Here is a 22,658-nt window from a genome sequence, read left to right on the forward strand (position 1 = left end):
TGCCCCTGCATTCCAGCTTGGGTGACAGAGCAAGACTCTAGCTCAAAAAAAATAAAAGGTGGGGGGCAGTGCCGGGTGGGGTAGCTCATGCCTGTAATCCAAGCACTTTGGAAGGCCGAGATGGGCAGATCATCTGAGGTCAGAAGTTTGAGACCAGCCTGGCCAACATGGTGAAACCCTGTCTCTATTAAAAAAATAAATTAGCCTGGTGGCGTGTACCTGTAATCCCAGCTACTTAGGAGGTGGAGGCAGGAGAATCGCTTGAGGCCAGGAGGCGGAGGTTGCAGTGAGCTTAGATTGCAGCACTGCACTCCAGTTTGGGCAATAAGAATGAAACTTCGTCTCAAAAAAAAATAGATGAGTAGGTAGAAGTTCATCTCCTGGGTGAGGTTGAGGAGCTGTGGCCAGGCACGGGTATGTAGAATTAAGTTTCTTGGGTGAGGTCTGTGGAGGCTGGGCCAGGTTTATCTTTGGGTATATCAGGTTTGAAGAATGGGAGTTAAACATAGGTGTTTAGAGCAGGGTTTGGCAGGTAAGGTCTTTGGAGCCAGGATCAGGGCAGCTTCACAAAGCTGGATGTGTTCATGAGACCTAAAAAGTCATAGTCAAGCCCAGGTAAGAAGAACCAAGTGTGTTGGATGAGGTATGAGCAGCTGAGGTGCTCCGGAACCCTCATCACATGCAGGTAGGGATGCTCGTCCACCAGGTACAAGCCCAGGAGCTAACATTAAGCACAGGTGGGCAGACCTGGCCCGCCAGGTGTGATCTGAAGAGCCAACATCAGGCTCAGGTAGGTAGAGCTGGCATGCCAGGTATACTCTGAAGAGCCAGGGTCAAACACAGTAGTTAGAGATAGTCTTTCAGATGTGGTGTAAGGCGCCAAGGTCAAGTACAGTTAGGTAGAGCTGGCCTACTGGATGTGGTTTGAGGAGCTGGGGTAAGCTCAGGTAGGTCAAGATAGCCTTTCAGGTGTGGTTTGAGGAGCCAGGGTGTGCACAGGTAGGCAAAGTTGGCCTACCAGGTGTGGTCTGAGGAGCCAAGGTCAGGCTCAGGTAGGTAGAGCTGGCTGCCAGGTATGGTCTGAAGAGCCAGGATCAAGCACAGGTAGGTGGTCTGGGTCACTAGGTGTAGTCTGAGTACCCAGGGTCAAGCACAGGTAGGCAGAGATGTGCTTCCAGGTGTGGTCTGAGGAGCCAGTGTCAAGCACAGGTAGGCAAAGCTGTTCTACCATGTATTGTCTGAGGAGCCACAGTCAGGCAGGTAGGCAGAACTGGTCTTCCAGGAGTAGTCTTTTGAAGGAAAGCTGAGGAGTTAAGAGTTGAATGCAGGTAGATAGAGTTGGCTCTTTCAGGAGTTGGATTTAGGCACAAAAATGTACCGCTGGGTCTTTGAGGTGAAGCCTGAAGAACCAGAGTTGAGGCTAAGTGGGTAGAGTGACCTCGCAGGTCAAGCCCATAGCATGGGAGTCTCTACAGGCAGGCAGAACACTGGGTTTCCTAGGAGGTCTGTGGCCCCTAAATTAGACGTGAGTAGGCAGATATATCTCTCTCAAGCAAGGACTTTGGAGCTTGAGGGACGTATACCTTGGGTCTTGCACATGAAATCATTGGTGCATTATTCTGGCTCAGTTGTGCTGACCCAATCTTAGGCCTGGGGGCAATGGGTTAGTCACAAGTTGGTGGAACTGCAGATCTCAGCTGGGGTCTGTAGAGCACAGGTATGCAGAGATGTTCCATTTTATGAGGTCTGACGCTCCTCAGTGAGCTCATTGGTGCTGACATTAAGCAGAGATTGGCAGCATTGGATCTGTCTGTGAGACATGCAAAGCCAAGCCAGACATGGGATGTGGACTGCCAAGGCCAGGCTCGCCTAGATAGAGCTGATCCTGGGCACCTGTAAGGAATCTGAGTTGGGCTCAGGCAAGGGAACCTGAGTATGTCAGTCAAGGTGTGAGGGGTCAGATTATCTCTTCCATCAGCTGAGATCTGGAACCCATCTTTGATAGATATATAACTCTGTAGCCTGAGGCACTGGAGTTGGACACAAATAGGCAGAACTAGGTCTCCCAAGTGAAGCCATTGCATCCATGCTCAGTGCTGGTATGTTTACCTAGTATTGTCAGTGAGTCTGTGGATCCGGGCTCACACAGAGGTTGTACGAACATGGTTTTAGGTAAGTTCTTGACATGTGGGTTCAAGCATAAAAGTACTGCTGGGCTTGTTAGGTGAAGTGGGTAAGGGTCTAGCCCAGGAATACATAATTGGTGTGGCTGGCCAGGCCTGGAGAAGGTGGGTCAGACATAGGTGGGACCTTTGGTGGTAGGGTCAGACACAATTAGGTGAGTAACATGGGCTCTTATATCAAGGGAAAGCTGTAGTCATTGTAGGTGTTTGTACCTGGGTGTGCCTGGTGATGTCTGGAGAGCCTTAAGGATCAGGTGGGGCAGGTATCTGTTGTCAGCACCCTTGTCAGGTATGATAGCGTTCAGAGTATTACACAGGCCTGAAGATCTGTGTAGTCAGTCCGTGGTATTGGCCTGCATCCAAAGTGGCATTGTGTTGCGGATGACATAGGATCTGAGTTAAAAGTGAGGAAAGTTGCCAGACGGGGTGGCTCACACCTGTAATCCCAGCACTTTTGGAGGCTGAAGTGGCTGGATCACCTGAGGTCAGAAGTTTGAGACCAGCCTGGTGAAACCCCATCTCCTAAAAATACAAAAATAAGCTGGGTGTGGTGGTACATGCCTGTAATCCCAGCTACTCAGGAGGCTGAAGCAGGAGAATCGCTTGAACCTGGGAGGTAGAGATTGCAGTGAGCTGAATCATGCCACCACACTCAAGCCTGGGCAATAGAGTGAGAGACCCTGTCTCTAAAGAAAAAAAAAAGTGAGGAAAAAGTAGATGGTTAGATAAGGTGAGATCTGGGGGATTGGGGCAGGTGAGGCACAGACGTTGAACTGACTGAGGAGCTGCGTCTGTAATGTGTGGTCTCAGACGCCACTGCACTTAAAGGTGAGGTCTGCAGGTTGAGGGTTCAGAGGCTCAAGTCGGACACTGCTTGGCATTTCTGGGCTCTTGCAAAACTGGGATCTGAGGACCTTTTCTCAGCCAAGGTGAGCAGCCTCAACTCTGTCAGCCAGCGGGCTGGCTGTGTGCTGAGGTTTAGTTTCTAGAGTTGAGTCTGGGCTGGATGTGGTGGCTCATGCCTGTAATCCCAGAGCTTCAAGAGGCTGAGATGGGAGGACCACTTGAGACCAGGTGTTCAAAACCTGTCTGGGCAACAGAGCAAGACCCCATCTCTACAAAAAAATTTTAAAAATAGCAAAGCATGATGGTGTGTCCCTGTAGTCGTAGCTCCTGGGGAGGGAGGATCACGTGAGCCCAAGAGCTTGAGGCTGCAGTGAGCTGTGATCATGCCACTGCACTCTACCTGGGTGACAGAGCAAGACTCTGTCTCTTTAAAAAAAAAGAACTGAATCTGTTTGGTCAGATGTAAGAGCTTGTGTCAAGCATGTGATATTCTGTGGGACTCCATCTGTCAGGTAAGCTTCCCGGGAACTCAGTCTTTCCAAGTGAGTGGATCCACCTGTCATCTCATTGCCCAAGCCAGAAACCTCTCAGCCACACTGGAGAGCTCCCAGAATTAGTCCTCTGCACTCCTCAGTCCATATTCAGGGCTCCAAAGTGGCTTGTTTGCTTCTGCCCTCGCCTTAGCCACAGACTGTTCTCAGTGCCTCTCAGCTTCCACCCTGCAGCCCTCACCCCTTCCTTTATCCTCTGGATGGTGCTATGCTTCCCCCTGCCTCAGTGGGCTTCCAGGAGAAAATTAAGCTCTCCCTTCCCAAGGCGTCTACTGGATGTAATAAGTGGGCACCTCTTCTTCATGTCTAGAAGGTTACTAATCTTGGACCATCCTTGGGAGAACTGAGAAATCAAGTCGCTCAGATAATTTTCTGTGGGGCTTAATTCTCTCACCCTTGAGAAAGGCTACTCTGGCCACAGGACCTTTGCATGTGCTGTTCTGGCTGCTGGAATGCTTCTCCTTCAGTGCTTCCCTGGGTCATGCCTGCTCCTTGAGATCAAGGCTCAAGCACCCCTCAGGTTCCTTTTATAAGCACCACGTTCTATTTCTCCTGAGCACTTGTTTCTCAGTTCCACATTTACTGGCGTGATTATTTTCATGTACGTATCTCCCCAAACTCTGCATCTGTTGCCTGTACTAGAAATGTGGGAGGTGCTCTATAAAAACAGCTGTTAGGAAGACGTCCATGAAGTTCTGAGGATTCTGATGGCACCAAGTAGAGCCTGTGGGTGTGACTTGAGAAGGTGCAGTGTGAATGGTAGGCCTAGCCGTGTCTTGGGACTGAGATGATCCATTGGGCCTGTCACTGTCCAGGAGGTGGGGTGAGGCACAGGTCTGAGGTTCTGGATCTGTTCGTACCATCTGAGAAGTTGGGAATGGGCACAGGTACAAAGTGATGAGTCTTCATTGTCCAACAAAGAATGTCTGGTACAGGTATGAGGATCTGGGTCTGTCAGTATCTGAGGATGTAGGACCTGGCCCAAGCATAAGGCTCTGGGCCACTGGTGAAGCATGTGGGCTGGGGAACAGAAATGTAGCTGTGGGTTTTTAATATCTGAGGAGGCCCTGCCAAGAGCAGCCGAGAGCTGCTGGGTCTGTCATTGTCCAAGGAAGCATACCTGAGCACAGGTATGAGACTCAGAAGGTGGGTCCTGACACTGCTACAGGGCTCTTGGTCTGCCAGTGTCTAAGGAAGTAGGGCCTGGTACAGGTATATGGTGCTGGAAGAGGTATACGAGGAGGTGGGTTAAGCACTGTATGACATCTGGGTCTTCCAGTGTGTGGGGAGGTAGGATCTGGTACAAGTATGAGGCCCTGGGTCTGCCAGTGTCTGAGGAGGTAACAGCAGGTACAGGTATGAAGATCTAGGTCTTCCGGTGTCTAAGGAGGTAGCACCTGGTACAGGTATGAGGATCTAGGTTTTCTGGTGTCTAAGGAGGTAGCACCTGGCACAGGTATGAGAATCTAGGTCTTTCCATGTCTGAGAAGGTAGCACCTGGCACAGATAAGAGGATCTGGGTCTTCCAGTGTTTAAGGAGGTGAGGTTGGTCTCAGGTGTGAGGCCCTGGAGCTTTCAGTGCCTGAGGAGATAGCATCTGGCACAGGTATGAAGTCCTGAGTCTTCTAGTGTCTGGAGGGGTAAGGCTGGGTATAGGTATGAGGATCTGGGTCTGTCAGTATCTGAGGAGGTGGGATTGGGTCCTGGTATGAGGATCTGGGTCTCTCTATGTCTGAGGAGTTACCGTCTGATACAGGAATGAGGATCTGGGTCTGTCAGTATCTGAGAATCTGGTACAGGTGTGAGGATCTGGGTCTGTCCATGTCTGAGGAGGTGGGAATTTGGTACATGAATGAGGATCTGGGTCTGTCAGTATCTGAGGAGGTAGGATTTGGTACAGACGTGAGGATCTGGGTCTTCAGGTGTCTAAGGAGGTGGCATTTGACAAAGGCATGAGAATCTGGATCTTCTAGTGTCTGAGGAGACAGGATCTGGTATTAAGTATGAGAATCTGGGTCTATCAGTGGCTGAGGAGGTAGGATCTGGTACAGGTGTGAGGATCTGGGTCTGTCCATGTTTGAGGTGATAGGATCTGGTGGAGGTATGAGGATCTGGGTCTGTCAATTTATGAGGAGGTAGGATCTGGCTCTGCTAAGAAGATCTGGGACTGTCAATTTCTGAGGAGGTAGGATCTGGTACAGGTGTGAGGATCTGGATCTGTCCATGTCTGAGGATGTAGGATCTGGCCCTGGTGAAAGGATCTGGGTCTGTCAATTTATCAGGAGGTGGGAACTGGCACAGGTATGAGGATCTGGGTCTGTCAGTATCTGAGCAGGTAGGACCTGGTGCAGGTATAAGGATCTGGGTCTGTTAAGGTCTGAGGAGGTAAGATCTGGTACAGTATTAAGGATCTGGCCGGGCGCGGTGGCTCAAGCCTGTAGTCCCAGCACTTTGGGAGGCCAAGGCAGGTGGATCACGAGGTCAAGAGATCGAGACCATCCTGGTCAACACGGTGAAACCCCGTCTCTACTAAAAATACAAAAAATTAGCTGGGCATGGTGGCTCGTGCCTTTAATCCCAGCTACTCAGGAGGCTGAGGCAGGAGAATTGCCTGAACCCAGGAGGCGGAGGTTGCGGTGAGCAGAGATCGCGCCATTGCACTCCAGCCTGGGTAACAAGAGCAAAAACTCCATCTCAAAAAAAAAAAAAAAAAAAAGTATTAAGGATCTGGGAATCTCCATGTCTGAGAAGGTAGGATCTGGTATAAATATAAGGATGAAGGAGGTAGGATCTGATGCAGGTATAAGGATCTGGGTCGGTCAATATCTGAGGAGGTGTGATCTGGCCTTGGTATGATGGTCTGTGTCTTTCAATGTCCTAGGACGTAGGATCTGTCCGCCCTGGTATGAGGGTCTGAGTCTGTCACTATCTGAAGAGGTAGGAACCTGGTACAGATATGAGGATCTGTGTCTGTCAGTGTGTGAGAGGTAGGACCTGGCTCTGATACGAGGATCTATCTGGGTCTGTCAATATCTGAGGAAGTAGGAATTGAACAAGTAAGACGATCTGGGTCTGTTAATGTCTGAGGAGGTAGAATGCGGCATGAGTATGAAGATCTGAGTCTGTTCATGTCTGCAGAGGTAGGATCTGGTGCAGTTATAAGGATCCGGATCTTACAATGTCTGAGAAGGTAGGATCTGGCCTTGGTATGACGATCTGCGTCTGTGAATGTCTGAGGAGGTAGCATCCAGCATGAGTATGAACATCTGAGTCTGTCCATGTCTGTGGAGGTAGGATCTGGTGCAGGTAAAAGGATCTGGATCTTACAGTGTCTGAGAAGGTAGAATCTGGCCTTGTTATGAGGATCTGGGTCTGTCAATGTCTGAGGAGGTAGGATCTGGTACAGGTATGAGGATCTGGGTCTCTCCATGTATGAGGAGGTAGGATCTGGTACACGTGTGAGGATCTGGGTCTGTCAGTGTCTGAGAAGGTAGGATCTGGCTCTGGTGTGAAGCTTATGAAGATTTGGGTCTGTCATTATCTGAGGAGGTAGGATCTGGGTGCAGGTATAAGGAGGTAGGATCTGGCTCTGGTATCAGGATCTGAGTCTGTCAGTGTCTGAGGAGGTAGGATCTGGTACAGGTGTGAGGATCAGGGTCTCTCCATGTCTGAGAAGGTAGTAATCTGATACAGGTGTGAGGATCTGTGTTTGTCAAAGTCAGAGGAGTTACCACCTGGTACAGGAATGACCTGCGTCTTCCAGTGACTGAGAAGGTAGGATCTGGTACGGGTGTGAGGATCGGGGTCTGTCAGTGTCTGAGGAGGTAGGAATCTGGTACAGGTATGGGGATCTAGCTCTGTATCTGAGGAGGTAGGATCTGGCTCTGGTGTGAGGATCAGGGTCTGTCCATGTCTGAGAAGGTAGGACCTGGACCTGGTATGAGGCTTATGAGAATTGGGGTCTGTTAGCATCTTGAAGAGGTAGGATCTGGGTGCGGGTATATGGATCTGGATCTGTCAGTATCTGAGGAGGTAGGATCTGGCCCTGGTATCAGGATCTGAGTCTGTCCATGTCTGAGGAGGTAGGATCTGGTACAGGTGTGAGGATCTGGATCTCTCAGTGTCTGAGGAGGTAGGATCTGGTACGGCTGTGAGGATCTGGGACTGTTAGTATCTGAGAAGGTAGGATATGGCCCTGGTATGAGGCGTGTGAGTCTGTCAGCATCTGAGGAGGTAGGATCTGGGTGCAGGTATAAGGATCTGGATCTGTCAATATCTGAGGAGGTAGGATTTGGCCCTGGTATCAGGATCTGAGTCTGTCAATGTCCGAGGAGGTGGGATCTGGTACAGGTGTGAGGATCTGGGTCACTATACGTCTCTGGAGGTAGGATCTGGTATAGGTATGAGGATCTGGGTCTCTCCATGTCCGAGGAGGCAGGGTCTGGTACAGGTGTGAGGATCTGGGTCCATCCATGTCTGAGGAGGTAGGATCTGGTATAGGTATGAGGATCTGGGTCTCTCCATGTCCAAGGAGGCAGGATCTGGTACAGGTGTGAGGATCTGGGTCCATGCATATCTGAGGAGGTAGGATCTGGTATAGGTGTGAGAATCTGGGTCTCCCCATGTCTGAGCAGGTAGGATCTGGCCCTGGTATGAGGATCTGGGCTCTCCATGTCTGAGAAGGTAGGATTTGGTACAGGTGTGAGGATCTGGGTCTGTCAGTGTCTGAGAAGGTAGGATCTGGCCCTGGTATGAGGCTTGTGAGGATCTGGGCTCTCCACGTCTGAGGAGGTAGGATCTGGTACAGGTGTGAGGATCTGGGTCTGTCAGTGTCTGAGAAGGTAGGATCTGGCCCTGGTATGAGGCTTGTGAGGATCTAGGTCTCTCCACATCTGAGGAGGTAGGATCTGGTATAGGTGTGAGGATCTGGGTCCGTCAGTGTCTGAGAAGGTAGGATCTGGCCCTGGTATGAGGCTTGTGAGGATCTGGGCTCTCCACGTCTGAGGAGGTAGGATCCGGTACAGGTGTGAGGATCGGGGTCTGTCAGTGTCTGAGGAGGTAGGATCTGGTACAAGTGTGGGGATCTGGGTCTCTCAATGTCCGAGGAGTTAGGATCTGGTACAGGTGTGAGAATCTGGTTCCATCCATATCTGAGGATGGAGGATCTGGGTCTCCCTATGTCTGAGCAGGTAGGATCTGGCCCTGGTGTGAGGATCTGGGTCTCTCCATGTCTGAGAAGGTAGGATTTGGCCCTGGTATGAGGCTTGTGAGGATCTGGGTCTCTCCATGTCTGAGGAGGTAGGGTCTGGTGTAGGTGTGAGGATCTTGGTCTCTCCATGTCTGGGAAGGTAGGATCTGGCCCTGGTATGAGGCTTGTGAGGATCTGGGCTCTCCATGTCTGAGGAGGTAGGATCTGGTACAGGTCTGAGGATCTGGGTCTGTCAATGTCTGAGGAGGTAGGATCTGTCCCTGGTATGAGGCTTGTGAGGATCTGGGCTCTCCATGTCTGAGGAGGTAGGATCTGGTACAGGTCTGAGAATCCGGGTCTGTCAATGTCTGAGGAGGTAGGATCTGTTACAGGTTTGAGGATATGGGTCTCTCCATGTCTGATGAGGTAGAATCTGGTACAGGTGTTGAGATCTGGATCTCTTAGTGTCTGAGGAGGTAAGATCTGGTACAAGTGTAAGGATATCTCTCCATGTCCAAGGAGGTAGGATCTGGTACAGGTGTGAGGATCTGGTTCCATCCATGTCTGAAGTGGTAGGATCTGGTATAGGTGTGAGGATCTGGGTCTCCTCATGTCTGAGCAGGTAGGATCTGGCCCTGGTATGAGGCTTGTGAGGATCTGGGCTCTCAATGTCTGAGGAGGTAGGATCTGGGACAGGTGTGAGGATCCGGGTCTGTCAGTGTCTGAGGAGGTAGGACCTGGCCCTGGTATGAGTCTTATGAGAATTTGGGTCTGTCAGTATCGGAGGAGGTAGGATCTGGGTGCGGTTATAAGGATCTGGATCTGTCAGTATCTGAGGAGGTAGGATCTGGCCCTGGTATCAGGATCTGAGTCTGTCCGTGTCTGAGGAGGTAGGATCTGGTACAGATGTGAGGATCTGGGTCTCTCAGTGTCTGAGGAGGTAGGATCTGGTATAGGTATGAAGATCTGGGTCTCTCCATGTCTGAGGAGGCAGGCTCTGGTACAGGTGTGAGGATATGGTTCCATCCATGTCTGAGGAGGCAGGATGTGGTACAGGTGTGAGGATCTGGGTCTCTCTCTGTCTGAGAAGGTAGGATCTGGCCCTGGTATGAAGCTTGTGAGGATCTGGGCTCTCCATGTCTGAGGAGGTAGGATCTGGTATAATTGTGAGGATCTGGGTCTCTCCATGTCTGAGGAGGTAGGATCTGGTACAGGTGTGAGGATCTGGGTCCATCCATGTCTGAGGAGGTAGGATCTGGTATAGGTGTGAGGATCTGGGTCCATCTATGTCTGAGAAGGTAGGATCCGGTACAAGTGTGAGGATCTGGGTCTGTCAGTGTCTCAGGAGGTAGGATCTGGCCCTGGTATCAGGATCTGAGTCTGTCAGTGTCTGAGGAGGGAGGATCTGGTACAGGTGTGGGGATTTGGGTCTGTCAGTGTCTGAGGAGGTAGGAATCTGGTACAGGTACGAATATCTAGGTCTGTGTTTGAGGAGTTGGGATCTGGGTATGAGGTTCTGGGTCTGTCCATGTCTCAAGAAGGTAGGACCTGGCCCTGGTATGAGGCTTATTAGAATTTGGGTCTGTCAGCATCTGAAGAGGTAGGATCTGGGTGCGGGTATATGGATCTGGATCTGTCAGTATCTGAGGAGGTAGGATCTGGCCCTGGTATCAGGATCTGAGTCTGTCCATGTCTGAGGAGGTAGGATCTGGTACAGGTGTGAGGATCTGGGTCTCTCAATGTCTGAGGAGGTAGGATCTGGTACAGGTGTGAGGATCTGGGTCTCTCAATGTCTGAGGAGGTAGGATCTGGTACAGGTGTGAGGATCTGGGTCTCTCCATGTCTGAGGAGGTAGGATCTGGTACAAGTGTGGGGATCTGGGTCTCTTACGTCTGAGGAGGTAGGATCTGGTACAGGTGTGAGGATCCGGGTCTCTCCATGTCTGATGAGGTAGGATCTGGTCCAGGTGTGAGGATCTGGGTCTCCTCATGTCTGAGCAGGTAGGATCTGGCCCTGGTATGAGGATCTGGGTCTCTCCATGTCTGAGAAGGTAGGACCTGGCCCTGGTATGAGGCTTGTGAGGATCTGGGTCTCTCCATGTCTGAGGAGGTAGGATCTGGATCTCTCCATGTCTGAGAAGGTAGGACCGGGCTCTGGTATGAGGCTTGTGAGGACCTGGGTCTCTCCATGTCTGAGGAGGTAGGATCTGGTACAGGTGGGAGGATCTGGGTCTCTCCACGTCTGAGGAGGTAGGATCTGGATCTCTCCATGTCTGAGAAGGTAGGACCGGGCTCTGGTATGAGGCTTGTGAGGATCTGGGTCTCTCCATGTCTGCAGAGGTAGGATCTGCTACAGGTGTGAGGATCTGAGTCTGTCAATATCTGCGGAGGTAGGATCTGGTGCACGTGTGAGGATCTGTGTCCATCCATGTCTGAGGAGGTACGACCTGGTACAAGTATGAGGATCTGGGTTTGTCGGGGTCTGAAGAGGTAGGATCTGGTACAAGTTTGAGGATCTGAGTGTCAGTGTCTGAGGAGGTAGGATCTGGTACACGTGTGAGGATCTGGGTCTCTCAATGTCTGAGGATGTAGGATCTGGTAGTTGTGAGGATAGGTGTCTCTCCATGTCTGCAGAGGTAGGATCTGGTACAGGTGTGAGGATCTGGGTCTGTCAATATCTGCGGAGGTAGGATCTGGTACACGTGTGAGGATCTGGGTCTGTTAGTGTCTGAGGAGGTAGGATCTGGCCCTGGTATGAGGATCTGGGTCTCTCCATGTCTGAGAAGGTAGGATCTGGCCCTGGTAGGAGGCTTTTGATTATCTGGGTCTCTCCATGCCTGAGAAGGTAGGAATGAGGTTTGTGAGAATCTGGGCTCTCCATATCTCAGGAAGTCGGATCTGGTACAGGTGCGAGGATCTGGGTCTGTCAATGTCCGAGGAGGTACGATCTGGTATAGTTGTGAGGATATGGGTCTCTCCATGTCTGAGAAGGTAGGATCTGGTACAGGTGTGAGGATCTGGGTCTGTCAGTGTCTGAGGAGGTAGGATCTGGTACAAGTGTGGGGATCTGGGTCTCTGAATGTCTGAGGAGGTGGAATCTGGTATAAGTGTGAGGATCTGGGTCTCTCAATGTCTGAGGAGGTAGGATCTGGTACAGGTGTGAGGATCTGGGTCCATCCATGTCCGAGGAGGTAGGATCTGGTACAGGTGTGAGGATCTGGATCCATCCATGTCTGAGGAGGTAGGATCTGGTATAAGTGTGAAGATCTGGGTCTCCCCATGTCTGAAAAGGTAGGATCTGGTACAGGTATGAGGATCTTGGTCTCTCCATGTCTGAGGAGGTAGGATCTGGTACAGGTATGAGGATCTGGGTCTGTCCATGTCTGAGAAGGTAGGACCTGGCCCTGGTATGAGGCTTGTGAGGATCTGGGTCTCTCCATGTCTGAGGAGGTAGGATCTGGTACAGGTGTGAGGATCTGGGTCCATCCATGTCTGAGGAGGTAGGATCTGGTATAGGTGTGAGGATCTGGGTCCATCTATGTCTGAGAAGGTAGGATCCGGTACAAGTGTGAGGATCTGGGTCTGTCAGTGTCTCAGGAGGTAGGATCTGGCCCTGGTATCAGGATCTGAGTCTGTCAGTGTCTGAGGAGGGAGGATCTGGTACAGGTGTGGGGATTTGGGTCTGTCAGTGTCTGAGGAGGTAGGAATCTGGTACAGGTACGAATATCTAGGTCTGTGTTTGAGGAGTTGGGATCTGGGTATGAGGTTCTGGGTCTGTCCATGTCTCAAGAAGGTAGGACCTGGCCCTGGTATGAGGCTTATTAGAATTTGGGTCTGTCAGCATCTGTAGAGGTAGGATCTGGGTACGGGTATATGGATCTGGATCTGTCAGTATCTGAGGAGGTAGGATCTGGCCCTGGTATCAGGATCTGAGTCTGTCCATGTCTGAGGAGGTAGGATCTGGTACAGGTGTGAGGATCTGGGTCTCTCAATGTCTGAGGAGGTAGGATCTGGTACAGGTGTGAGGATCTGGGTCTCTCCATGTCCGATGAGGTAGGATCTGGTACAAGTGTTAGGATCTGGGTCCATCCATGTCTGAGGAGGTCAGATCTGGTATAGGTGTGAGGATCCGGGTCTCTCCATGTCTGATGAGGTAGGATCTGGTCCAGGTGTGAGGATCTGGGTCTCCTCATGTCTGAGCAGGTAGGATCTGGCCCTGGTATGAGGATCTGGGTCTCTCCATGTCTGAGAAGGTAGGACCTGGCCCTGGTATGAGGCTTGTGAGGATCTGGGTCTCTCCATGTCTGAGGAGGTAGGATCTGGATCTCTCCATGTCTGAGAAGGTAGGACCGGGCTCTGGTATGAGGCTTGTGAGGATCTGGGTCTCTCCATGTCTGCAGAGGTAGGATCTGCTACAGGTGTGAGGATCTGAGTCTGTCAATATCTGCGGAGGTAGGATCTGGTGCACGTGTGAGGATCTGTGTCCATCCATGTCTGAGGAGGTACGACCTGGTACAAGTATGAGGATCTGGGTTTGTCGGGGTCTGAAGAGGTAGGATCTGGTACAAGTTTGAGGATCTGAGTGTCAGTGTCTGAGGAGGTAGGATCTGGTACACGTGTGAGGATCTGGGTCTCTCAATGTCTGAGGATGTAGGATCTGGTAGTTGTGAGGATAGGTGTCTCTCCATGTCTGCAGAGGTAGGATCTGGTACAGGTGTGAGGATCTGGGTCTGTCAATATCTGCGGAGGTAGGATCTGGTACACGTGTGAGGATCTGGGTCTGTTAGTGTCTGAGGAGGTAGGATCTGGCCCTGGTATGAGGATCTGGGTCTCTCCATGTCTGAGAAGGTAGGATCTGGCCCTGGTAGGAGGCTTTTGATTATCTGGGTCTCTCCATGCCTGAGAAGGTAGGAATGAGGTTTGTGAGAATCTGGGCTCTCCATATCTCAGGAAGTCGGATCTGGTACAGGTGCGAGGATCTGGGTCTGTCAATGTCCGAGGAGGTACGATCTGGTATAGTTGTGAGGATATGGGTCTCTCCATGTCTGAGAAGGTAGGATCTGGTACAGGTGTGAGGATCTGGGTCTGTCAGTGTCTGAGGAGGTAGGATCTGGTACAAGTGTGGGGATCTGGGTCTCTGAATGTCTGAGGAGGTGGAATCTGGTATAAGTGTGAGGATCTGGGTCTCTCAATGTCTGAGGAGGTAGGATCTGGTACAGGTGTGAGGATCTGGGTCCATCCATGTCCGAGGAGGTAGGATCTGGTACAGGTGTGAGGATCTGGATCCATCCATGTCTGAGGAGGTAGGATCTGGTATAAGTGTGAAGATCTGGGTCTCCCCATGTCTGAAAAGGTAGGATCTGGTACAGGTATGAGGATCTTGGTCTCTCCATGTCTGAGGAGGTAGGATCTGGTACAGGTATGAGGATCTGGGTCTGTCCATGTCTGAGAAGGTAGGACCTGGCCCTGGTATGAGGCTTGTGAGGATCTGGGTCTCTCCATGTCTGAGGAGGTAGGATCTGGTACAGGTGTGAGGATCTGGGTCCATCCATGTCTGAGGAGGTAGGATCTGGTATAGGTGTGAGGATATGTGTCTCTCCATGTCTGCACAGGTAGGATCTGGTGCACGTGTGAGGATCTGGGTCTGTCAATGTCTGCAGAGGTAGGATCTGGTACACGTGTGAGGATCTGTGTCCATGTCTGAGGAGGTAAGACCTGGTACAAGTGTGAGGATCTGGGTTTGTCAGGGTCTGAAGATGTAGGATCTGGTACACGTGTGAGGATCTGAGTCTGACAGTGTCTGAGGAGGTGGGATCTGGCCCTAGTATGAGGATCTGGGTCTCTCCATCTCTGAGAAGGTAGGGTCTGGCCCTGGGATGAGGCTTGTGAGAATCTGGGCTCTCCATGTCTGAGGAGGTAGGATCTGGTACAGGTGTGAGGATCTGGGTCTCTCAATGTCTAAGGAGGCAGGATCTGTTACAAGTGTTAGGATCTGGGTCTGTTAGTGTCTGAGGAGATGGGATCTGGCCCTGGTATGAGGATCTGGGTCTCTCCATGTCTGAGAAGGTAGGATCTGGCCCTGGTATGAGGCTTTTGAGGATCTGGGTCTTTCCATGTCTGAGAAGGTAGGAATGAGGCTTGTGAGAATCTGGGCTCTCCATGTGTGAGGAGGTAGGATCTGGTACAGGTGTGAGCATCTGGGTCAATCAATGTCTGAGGAGGTAGGATCTGGTACAAGTGTGAGGATCTGGATCTGTCAGCGTCTGAGGAGGTAGGATCTGGCCCTGGTATCAGGATCTGAGTCTGTCAGTGTCTGAGGAGGGAGGATCTGGTACAAGTGTGGGGATCTGGTTCCATCCATGTCTGAGGAGGCAGAATCTGGTATAGGTATGAGGAGCTGGGTCTCTCCATCTTCGAGGAGGTAGGATCTGGTACGTGTGTGAGAATCTGGATCCATCCATGTCTAAGGAGGTAGGATCTGGTATAGGTGTGAAGATCTGGTTCTCCCCATGTCTGAGAACTTAGGATCTGGCCCTGGTATTAGGATCTGGGTCTCTCCATGTCTGAAAAGGTAGGATCTGGTATAGGTGTGAGGATCTGGGTCTCTCCATGTCCGAGGAGGTAGGATCTGGTACAGGTGTGAGGATCTGGGTCCATCCATGTCCGAGGAGGTGAGAACTGGTACAGGTGTGAGGATCTGTTTTTATCCATGTCTGAAGAGGTAGGATCTGGTATAGGTATGATGATCTGGGTCTCTCCATGTCCAAGGAGGTAGGATCTAGTACAGGTGTGAGAATCTGGATCCATCCATGTCTGAGGAGGTGTAGGATCTGGTATAGGTGTGAAGATCTGGGTCTCCCCATGTCTGAGAACTTAGGATCTGGCCCTGGTATTAGGAGCTGGGTCTCTCCATGTCTGAAAAGGTAGGATCTGGTACAGGTATGAGGATCTGGGTCCATCAATGTCTGAGGAGGTAGGATCTGGTACAGGTGTGAGGATCTGTTTCTATCCATGTCTGAGGAGGTAGGATCTGGCACAGGTGTGAGGATCTGGATCCATCCATGTCCCAGGAGGTAGGATCTGGTATAAGTGTGAAGATCTGGGTCTCCTCATGTCTGAGAACTTAGGATCTGGCCCTGGTATGAGGATCTGGGTCTCTCCATGTCTGAAAAGGTAGGATCTGGTACAGGTATGAGGCTTGTGAGGATCTGGTGTCTCCATGTCCGAGGAGGTAGGATCTCGTACAGGTGTGAGGATCTGGTCTCTCCATGTCCGAGGAGGGATGATCTGGTACAGGTTTGAGTATATGGGTTTCTCCATGTCTGAGGAGGTAGGATTTGGCATGAGTATGAGGATCTGGCTCTGACCATGTCTGAGGAGGTAGGATCTTTCCCTGGTATGAGGATCAGGGTCTTTCAATATCTGAGGAGGTAATCTGGTAGAGGTATGAGGATCTGGGTCTCTCCATGTCTGAAGAGGTAGGAATCTATTAGATGCATGAGGATCTGGGTCTGTCAATGTGTGAGGATGTGGGATCTGTCCCTGGTATGAGGAACTGGGTCTGTAAACGTCGGAGAAGGTAGGATCTGGCCCTGCTATGAGGTTTATGAGGATCTGGGTCTGTCGGAATTTGAGGAGGTAGGATCTGGGTGCGGGTATAAGGCTCTGGATCTGTCAGTGTCTGAGGAGGTAGAATCTGGCACAGATATAAGAATCTAGGTGTTTCAATGTCTGGGAAGGTAAGATCTGGCCCTGGTTTGAGGATCTGGGTCTTTCAGTATCTGAGGAGGTATAGGAATCAGGTACAGATATGAGGATCTGAGTCTCTTCATTTCTGAGGAGTAAGGAATCTGTTACCGGCATGAGGATCTGGATCTGTCAATGTCTGAGGAGGCAGGACCTGGCACCGGTATGTGGGTCTGGGTCTCTCCATGTCTGAGGAGGTAGGATCTGGCTCTGTCCATGTCTGAGGAGGTAGGATCTGGCACAGATACAGGGATCTGGGTTTTTCAATTTCTGCGGACATAGGATCTGGCCTTGGTTTGAGGATCTGGTCTGTCAGTATCTGAGGAGGTACAAATCTAGTACAGGTATGAAAGTCTGGGTCTCTCCTGTCCGAGGAAGTAGAAATCTGGTACGGGTGTGAGGATCTGTGTCTCTCCATGTCCGAGGAGGTAGGATCTGGTACGCCTGTGAGGATCTGGGGTCTGTCAGTGTCTGAGGAGGTAGGATCTGGCTGTGGTATGAGGATCTGGGTCTCTCCATGTCTGAGCAGGTAGGATCTGGCCCTGGTATCTGTATGTCTGGTATGAGGATCTGGGTCTCTCCATGTCTGAGAAGGTAGGACCTGGCCCTGGTATGAGTCTTATGAGAATTTGGGTCTGTCAGTATCTGAGGAGGTAGGATCTGGGTGTGGGTATAAGGATCTGGATCTGTCAGTTTTTGAGGAGGAAGGATCTGGCCTTGGTATCAGGATCTGAGTCTGTCCATGTCTGAAGAGGAGGATCTGGTACAGGTGTGAGGATACAGGTCTCTCCAGTCCAAGGAGACAGGATCTGGTATGCCTGTGAGGATGTGGGTCTGGCAATGTCTGAGAAGGTAGGATCTGGCCCTGGTATGAGGTTTGTATGGGTTTGGGTCTGTCAGCATCTGAGTAGGTAGGATCTGGGTGGAGGTATTAGGATCTGGTCCTGTCTGTGTCTGAGAAGGTAAGATCTGGCCCTGGTATCAGGATCTGAGTGTGTCAGCATCTGAGGAGGTAGGATCTGGGTGTGGGTATAAGGATCTGGATCTATCAGTATCTGAGGAGCTAGGATCTGGCCCTGGTATCAGGATCTGAGTTTGTCAGTGTCTGGGGAGATAGGATCTGGCACAGATGTGAGGATCTGGGTCTCTCCTTGTCTGAAGAGGCAGGATGTGGTATAGGTGTGAGGATCTGGGTCCATCTACGTCTGAGGAGGTAGGATCTGTTGCAGATGTAAGGATCTGGGTCTTTCAGTGTCTGGGAAGGTAGGATCTGACCCTGGTATGAGGATCTGGGTCTTTCAATATCTGACGAATTAATCTGGTACAGATATCGGGATCTGGGTCTCTCCATGTCCAAAGAAGGTAGGAATCTGTTAGAGGCATGAGGATCTGGGTCTGTCAATGAAGAGGTAGGAATCTAGTATACATATGAGGATCTGCATCTGTCAGTGTCTGAGGAGGTAAGATTTGGCGGAGGTATTAGGATCTGGGTCTTCAATGTCTGAGGAGGTAGGATTTGGCGGAGGTGTTAGGATCTGGGCCTGTCCGTGTCTGAGGAGGTAGGATTTGGCGGAGGTATTAGGATCTGGGCCTGTCCGTGTCTGAGGAGGTAGGATTTCGCGGAGGTGTTAGGATCTGGGCCTGTCCGTGTCTGAGGAGGTAGGATTTGGCGGAGGTATTAGGATCTGGGCCTGTCCGTGTCTGAGGAGGTAGGATTTGGCGGAGGTGTTAGGATCTGGGCCTGTCCGTGTCTGAGGAGGTAGGATTTCGCGGAGGTGTTAGGATCTGGGCCTGTCTGTGTCTGAGGAGGTAAAATTTGGTTCAGGTATGACGATCTGGGTCTGTCCATGTCTGAGGAGGTAGGACCTGGCCCTGGTACGAGGATCTGGGTCTCGCCATGTCTGAGGAGGTAGGATCTGGCATGAGTATGAGGATCTGGCTCTGACCATGTCTGGGGAGGGAGGATCTGGCACAGATATAAAGATCTGGGTCTTTCAATGTCTGTGAAGGTAAGATCTGGCCTTGGCTTAAGGATCTGGGTTTGTCAGTGTCTGAGGAGGTATTAATCTGGTACAGGTGTGAGGATCTGGGTCTCTCCATGTCTGAGGAGGTAGGATCTGGCCCTGGTATGAGGCTTATGAGGATCTGGGTCTGTCAGTAACTGAGGAGGTAGGATCTGGCCCTGGTATCAGGATCTGAGTCTGTCAATGTCTGACGAGGTAGAATCTGGGACAGCTGTGAGAATTTGATTCTGTCTATGTCTGAGGATGTAGGAATCTGGTACAGATATGAGGATCTCGATCTGTTCATGTCTTAGGAGGTAGGATCTGGTGCAGGTATGAAGATCTGGGTCTGTCCATGTCTGAGGTGGTAAGATCTGGTACAGGTGTGAGGATCTGGGTCTGTCCATGTCTGAGGAGGTAGGGTCTGGTGCAGATAAAAGGATCTGGGTTTTCAGTGTCTGAGAAGGTACGATCTGGCCCTGTATGAGGATCTGGGTCTTTCAGTATCTGAGGAGATAGGAATCTGGTACAGATACGGGATCTGGGTCTCTCCATGACTAAGGAGGTAGGAATTTGTTTGAGGCATGAGGACCTGGGTCTGTCACTGTGTGAGGAGGTAAGATCTGGCCCGGGTGTGAGGATCTGGGACTGTTAATGTGTGAGGAGGTAGAACCTGGCCCTGGTATGAGGATCTGGGTCTATTCATATCTGAGGAGGTAGGATCTGGCACAGATATAAGGATCTGAGTCTTTCCGTATCTGATAAGGTAGGATCTGGTCCTGTTTAGTGGATCTGGGTCTTTCAATATTTGAGGAGTTAAGAATCTGGTACAGGTATGAGGATCTGGATCTGTCCATGTCTGAGGAGGTAGGAATCTGTTACAGGCATGAGGATTTGGGTCTGTCCATGTCTGAGGAGGTAGGAATCTGTTACAGGCATGAGGATCTGGGTCTGTCCATGTCTGAGGAGGTAGGAATCTGTTACAGGTATGAGGATCTGGATCTGTCCATGTCTGAGGAGGTAGGAATCTGTTACAGGCATGAGGATCTGGGTCTGTCCATGTCTGAGGAGTTAGGATCTGGCCCTTGTATGAGGATCTGGATCTGGCAGTATCTGAGGAGGTAGGATCTGGCCATGGTATGAAAATCTGGATCTGTCCATGTCTGAGGAGGTAGGAATCTGTTACAGGCATGAGGATTTGGGTCTGTCCATGTCTGAGGAGGTAGGAATCTGTTACAGGCATGAGGATTTGGGTCTGTCCATGTCTGAGGAGGTAAGATATGGCCCTGATATGAGGATCTGGGTCTGTCCATGTCTGAGGAGGTAGTATCAGGCCCTGGTATGAAAATCTGGGTCTGTCCATGTCTGAGGATGTAGGATATGGCCCTGGTAGGAAGGTCTGTGTCTTCTAGTGTCTGAAGAAGTAGTATCTGGCCCTGGTATGAGGATCTGGGTCTATCAGTATCTGAAGAGGTAGGGTCTGGCCCTGGAATGAGGACCTGGATCTATCAGTGTCTGAAGAGGTAGGGTCTGGCCCTGGTAGGAAGGTCTGTGTCTTCTAGTGTCTGAAGAAGCAGTGTCTGGCCCTGGTATGAGGATCTGGGTCTGTCCATGTCTGAGGAGGTAGGATCTCGTACAGGTATGATGATCTGGGTCTTTCAGTATCTGAGGAGGTAGGATCTTGCACAGGTATGAGAATCTGGGTCTGTCAGTGTTTCAGGAGGTAGGATCTGGCACAGGTATGAGCATCTGGTCTGTCCATGTCTAAAGGGTTAAAGTACACAGGTATGAGGCCTTGGGTCTGCCAGTGTATGAGGAGGTAAGGCTGGGCACAGGTATGAGACCCTGGGTCTGTCCATGTCTGAGGAGGTAGGATGTGGCATGAATATTGAGCTCTGGATCTGTCCATGTCGGAGGAGGTGGGCCCTGGCACAGGTATGAGGCCCTGGGTCTGTCCATGTCTGAGGAGGTAGGATGTGGCATGAATATTCAGCTCTGGATCTGTCCATGTCTGAGGAGGTGGGCCCTGGCACAGTTATGAGGCCCTGGGTCTGTCCATGTCTGAAGAGGTAGGATCTGGCATGAATATGGAGATCTGGGTCTGTCCATGTCTGAGGAGGTGGGACCTGGCACAGGTATGAGGCCCTGGGTCTGTCCGTGTCTGAGGAGGTGGGCCCTGGCACAGGTATGATGCTCTGGGTCTGCTGGTTTCTGCAGAGACAGGGCCTGACCTCTCGGGAAGACCATGGTAAGTAAGGCCATCAGTTTGTCTTGTGGCTGTGGTCAGTTCCACATGTAGTCTGCCCTGTTGGTCCTCCCATGCATCGCCAGCACCTGCCTGCTGCCTTGCTTACTGGAGGTCGGTTGGGCCAGGACCCTCTGAGATGCACTTGTGCAAGAGCTGTGCCAGGGACAGGGTTTCTGGCAGGAGGTGGGGGGCGGGGTGTGCCGGCCCTCCCTCAGCACCTTGTTCTGTCTCTCCTAGTGGGTAGGAGGACGCTACTCGCTGTGGTCGGCCATCGGACTGTCCATTGCCCTGCACGTGGGTGAGTGTGTGTTTCTGTGTCTTGCAGCCTCTGTGGGAGACAGTGTTGCAGTCTAAGGTTAGGGGTAGGGGACTTGTGTCCCATCAAACACCATGCTGTCTTCACAGGCTGCTGTCTTCTCTGCAGCTGGCTGGGATATTTATTTCATGTCCAGAAAGAAGGTCTGGGTTTTTTGGGTGTACAGTTTGGTCCCTGTGTCTACCCCTCACAACTGCAATCCTTTTCCTCTCCCATCCTAGGCAGAGTCAGATCCCTGCACTCAGGTCCACCTCTCACCAGAGGAGCTGTCTCTGGGCCTATATCCTCCCATGTACTGTCTTCTGGCTTTCCATGCAGCCTTCCTCGGTTGCAGAAGGAGCTGCGTCTGCTGCCCACAGGGTGCAGGGTGTTACCACTTTTTTTGACTGTTTTTGTGTCACAGGTTTTGACAACTTCGAGCAGCTGCTCTCGGGGGCTCACTGGATGGTGAGTGCTGAGGATGGTTCTCTGCAAGGTGCTGGCCAGAGGCGCGTGTGTTGGTCCTGGTCCCTCCATTTTTTCCCCCACTCTCCTGTCCCTCCCCTCCCTGTGCAGCTGCTCAGCTCCCACTCATGCTGCTCCTGTTTCAGGACCAGCACTTCCGCACAACGCCGCTGGAGAAGAACGCCCCCATCCTGCTGGCCCTCCTGGGCATCTGGTACATCAACTGCTTTGGGTGTGAGACTCACGCCATGCTGCCCTATGACCAGTACCTCCACCGCTTTGCTGCATATTTCCAGCAGGTACCAGCTGCCAAGCCAGGCCTTGGAGTCAGCAGCGTCTGTGGGGGGTCTGGGAGGTCCTGGAACCTGGGTTTCAGCTCCTCCAGGTGCTCTTTGCTCCATTGCCCTTGGGCCTGGCCAAGGTCTGTCTGTGCCCCTTGTCTCAGCATGAATCTTAGTAATTGAAGTTGGTTCCATTTGAGCATCATTTGCATTTGACCACTATGGGAGGGGCATGACCGGTGATCATGGTGCCTTGGCTAGGGAGGTCCTGGCGTGGCTCAGGGGATGCTTTTCAGCTGAGGTCACTTCTTTCTTGTACATGCTCATGATAGTGTCTGAGGACGTAGGATCGAGCCCTGGAATGAGGACCTGGGTCTGTTAATATCTGATTTTGAGGAGGTAGGATCTGGTTGGTACAGATATGAGGATCTGGGTCTGTCCCTGTGTGAGGAGGTAGAATTTGGCCATAGGATGGAGCTGCAAGCTGGAACCCCTTATAGCCCATACTGCCTTTATCCCTCCAGAAAATCTTATCTGTATCTAGTCTGTGGTAGCCTGTAGCCTCTTTGGACTACATGGGCCTCTTCTCCCTTGGGATCTCTAGAGCCTCCAGAGGCTGAACAGGCCCTCTCCTCATCATATTATGTTCTGGAAAGCTTTTCCATACCTGTCCCTACTTTTTTTTTTTTTTTTTTTGGAGACAGAGTCTTACTCTGTCACCCAGGCTGGAGTGCAGTGGTGTGATCTTGGCTCACTGCAACCTCTGCTTCCTGAGTTCAAGCGAGTCCTGTGCCTCAGCCTCCCAATAGCTGGGATTACAGGCATGCACCACCATGCCTGACTAATTTTTGTA

The 22,658-nt window shown here is 51.3% G+C and overlaps 1 protein-coding gene across 6 annotated transcripts in view; it reads left to right on the forward strand.

Annotated features, from left to right (window-relative positions):
* GPI (glucose-6-phosphate isomerase) overlaps window positions 1–22,658 on the forward strand; it is a 53,606-nt gene that overhangs the window by 24,119 nt on the left and 6,829 nt on the right. For all 6 annotated transcript variants that reach the window (XM_078359010.1, XM_078359013.1, XM_078359012.1 and 3 more), the window contains 3 exons: window positions 21,002–21,062; window positions 21,484–21,527; window positions 21,671–21,823. In XM_078359010.1, coding sequence (XP_078215136.1) covers window positions 21,002–21,062; window positions 21,484–21,527; window positions 21,671–21,823 — 258 coding nt within the window. The remainder of the gene's footprint in view (window positions 1–21,001; window positions 21,063–21,483; window positions 21,528–21,670; window positions 21,824–22,658) is intronic.

Source organism: Callithrix jacchus, chromosome 22 (assembly GCF_049354715.1).
Source record: "Callithrix jacchus isolate 240 chromosome 22, calJac240_pri, whole genome shotgun sequence".
Classification (NCBI taxonomy): Eukaryota; Metazoa; Chordata; class Mammalia; order Primates; family Cebidae; genus Callithrix; species Callithrix jacchus.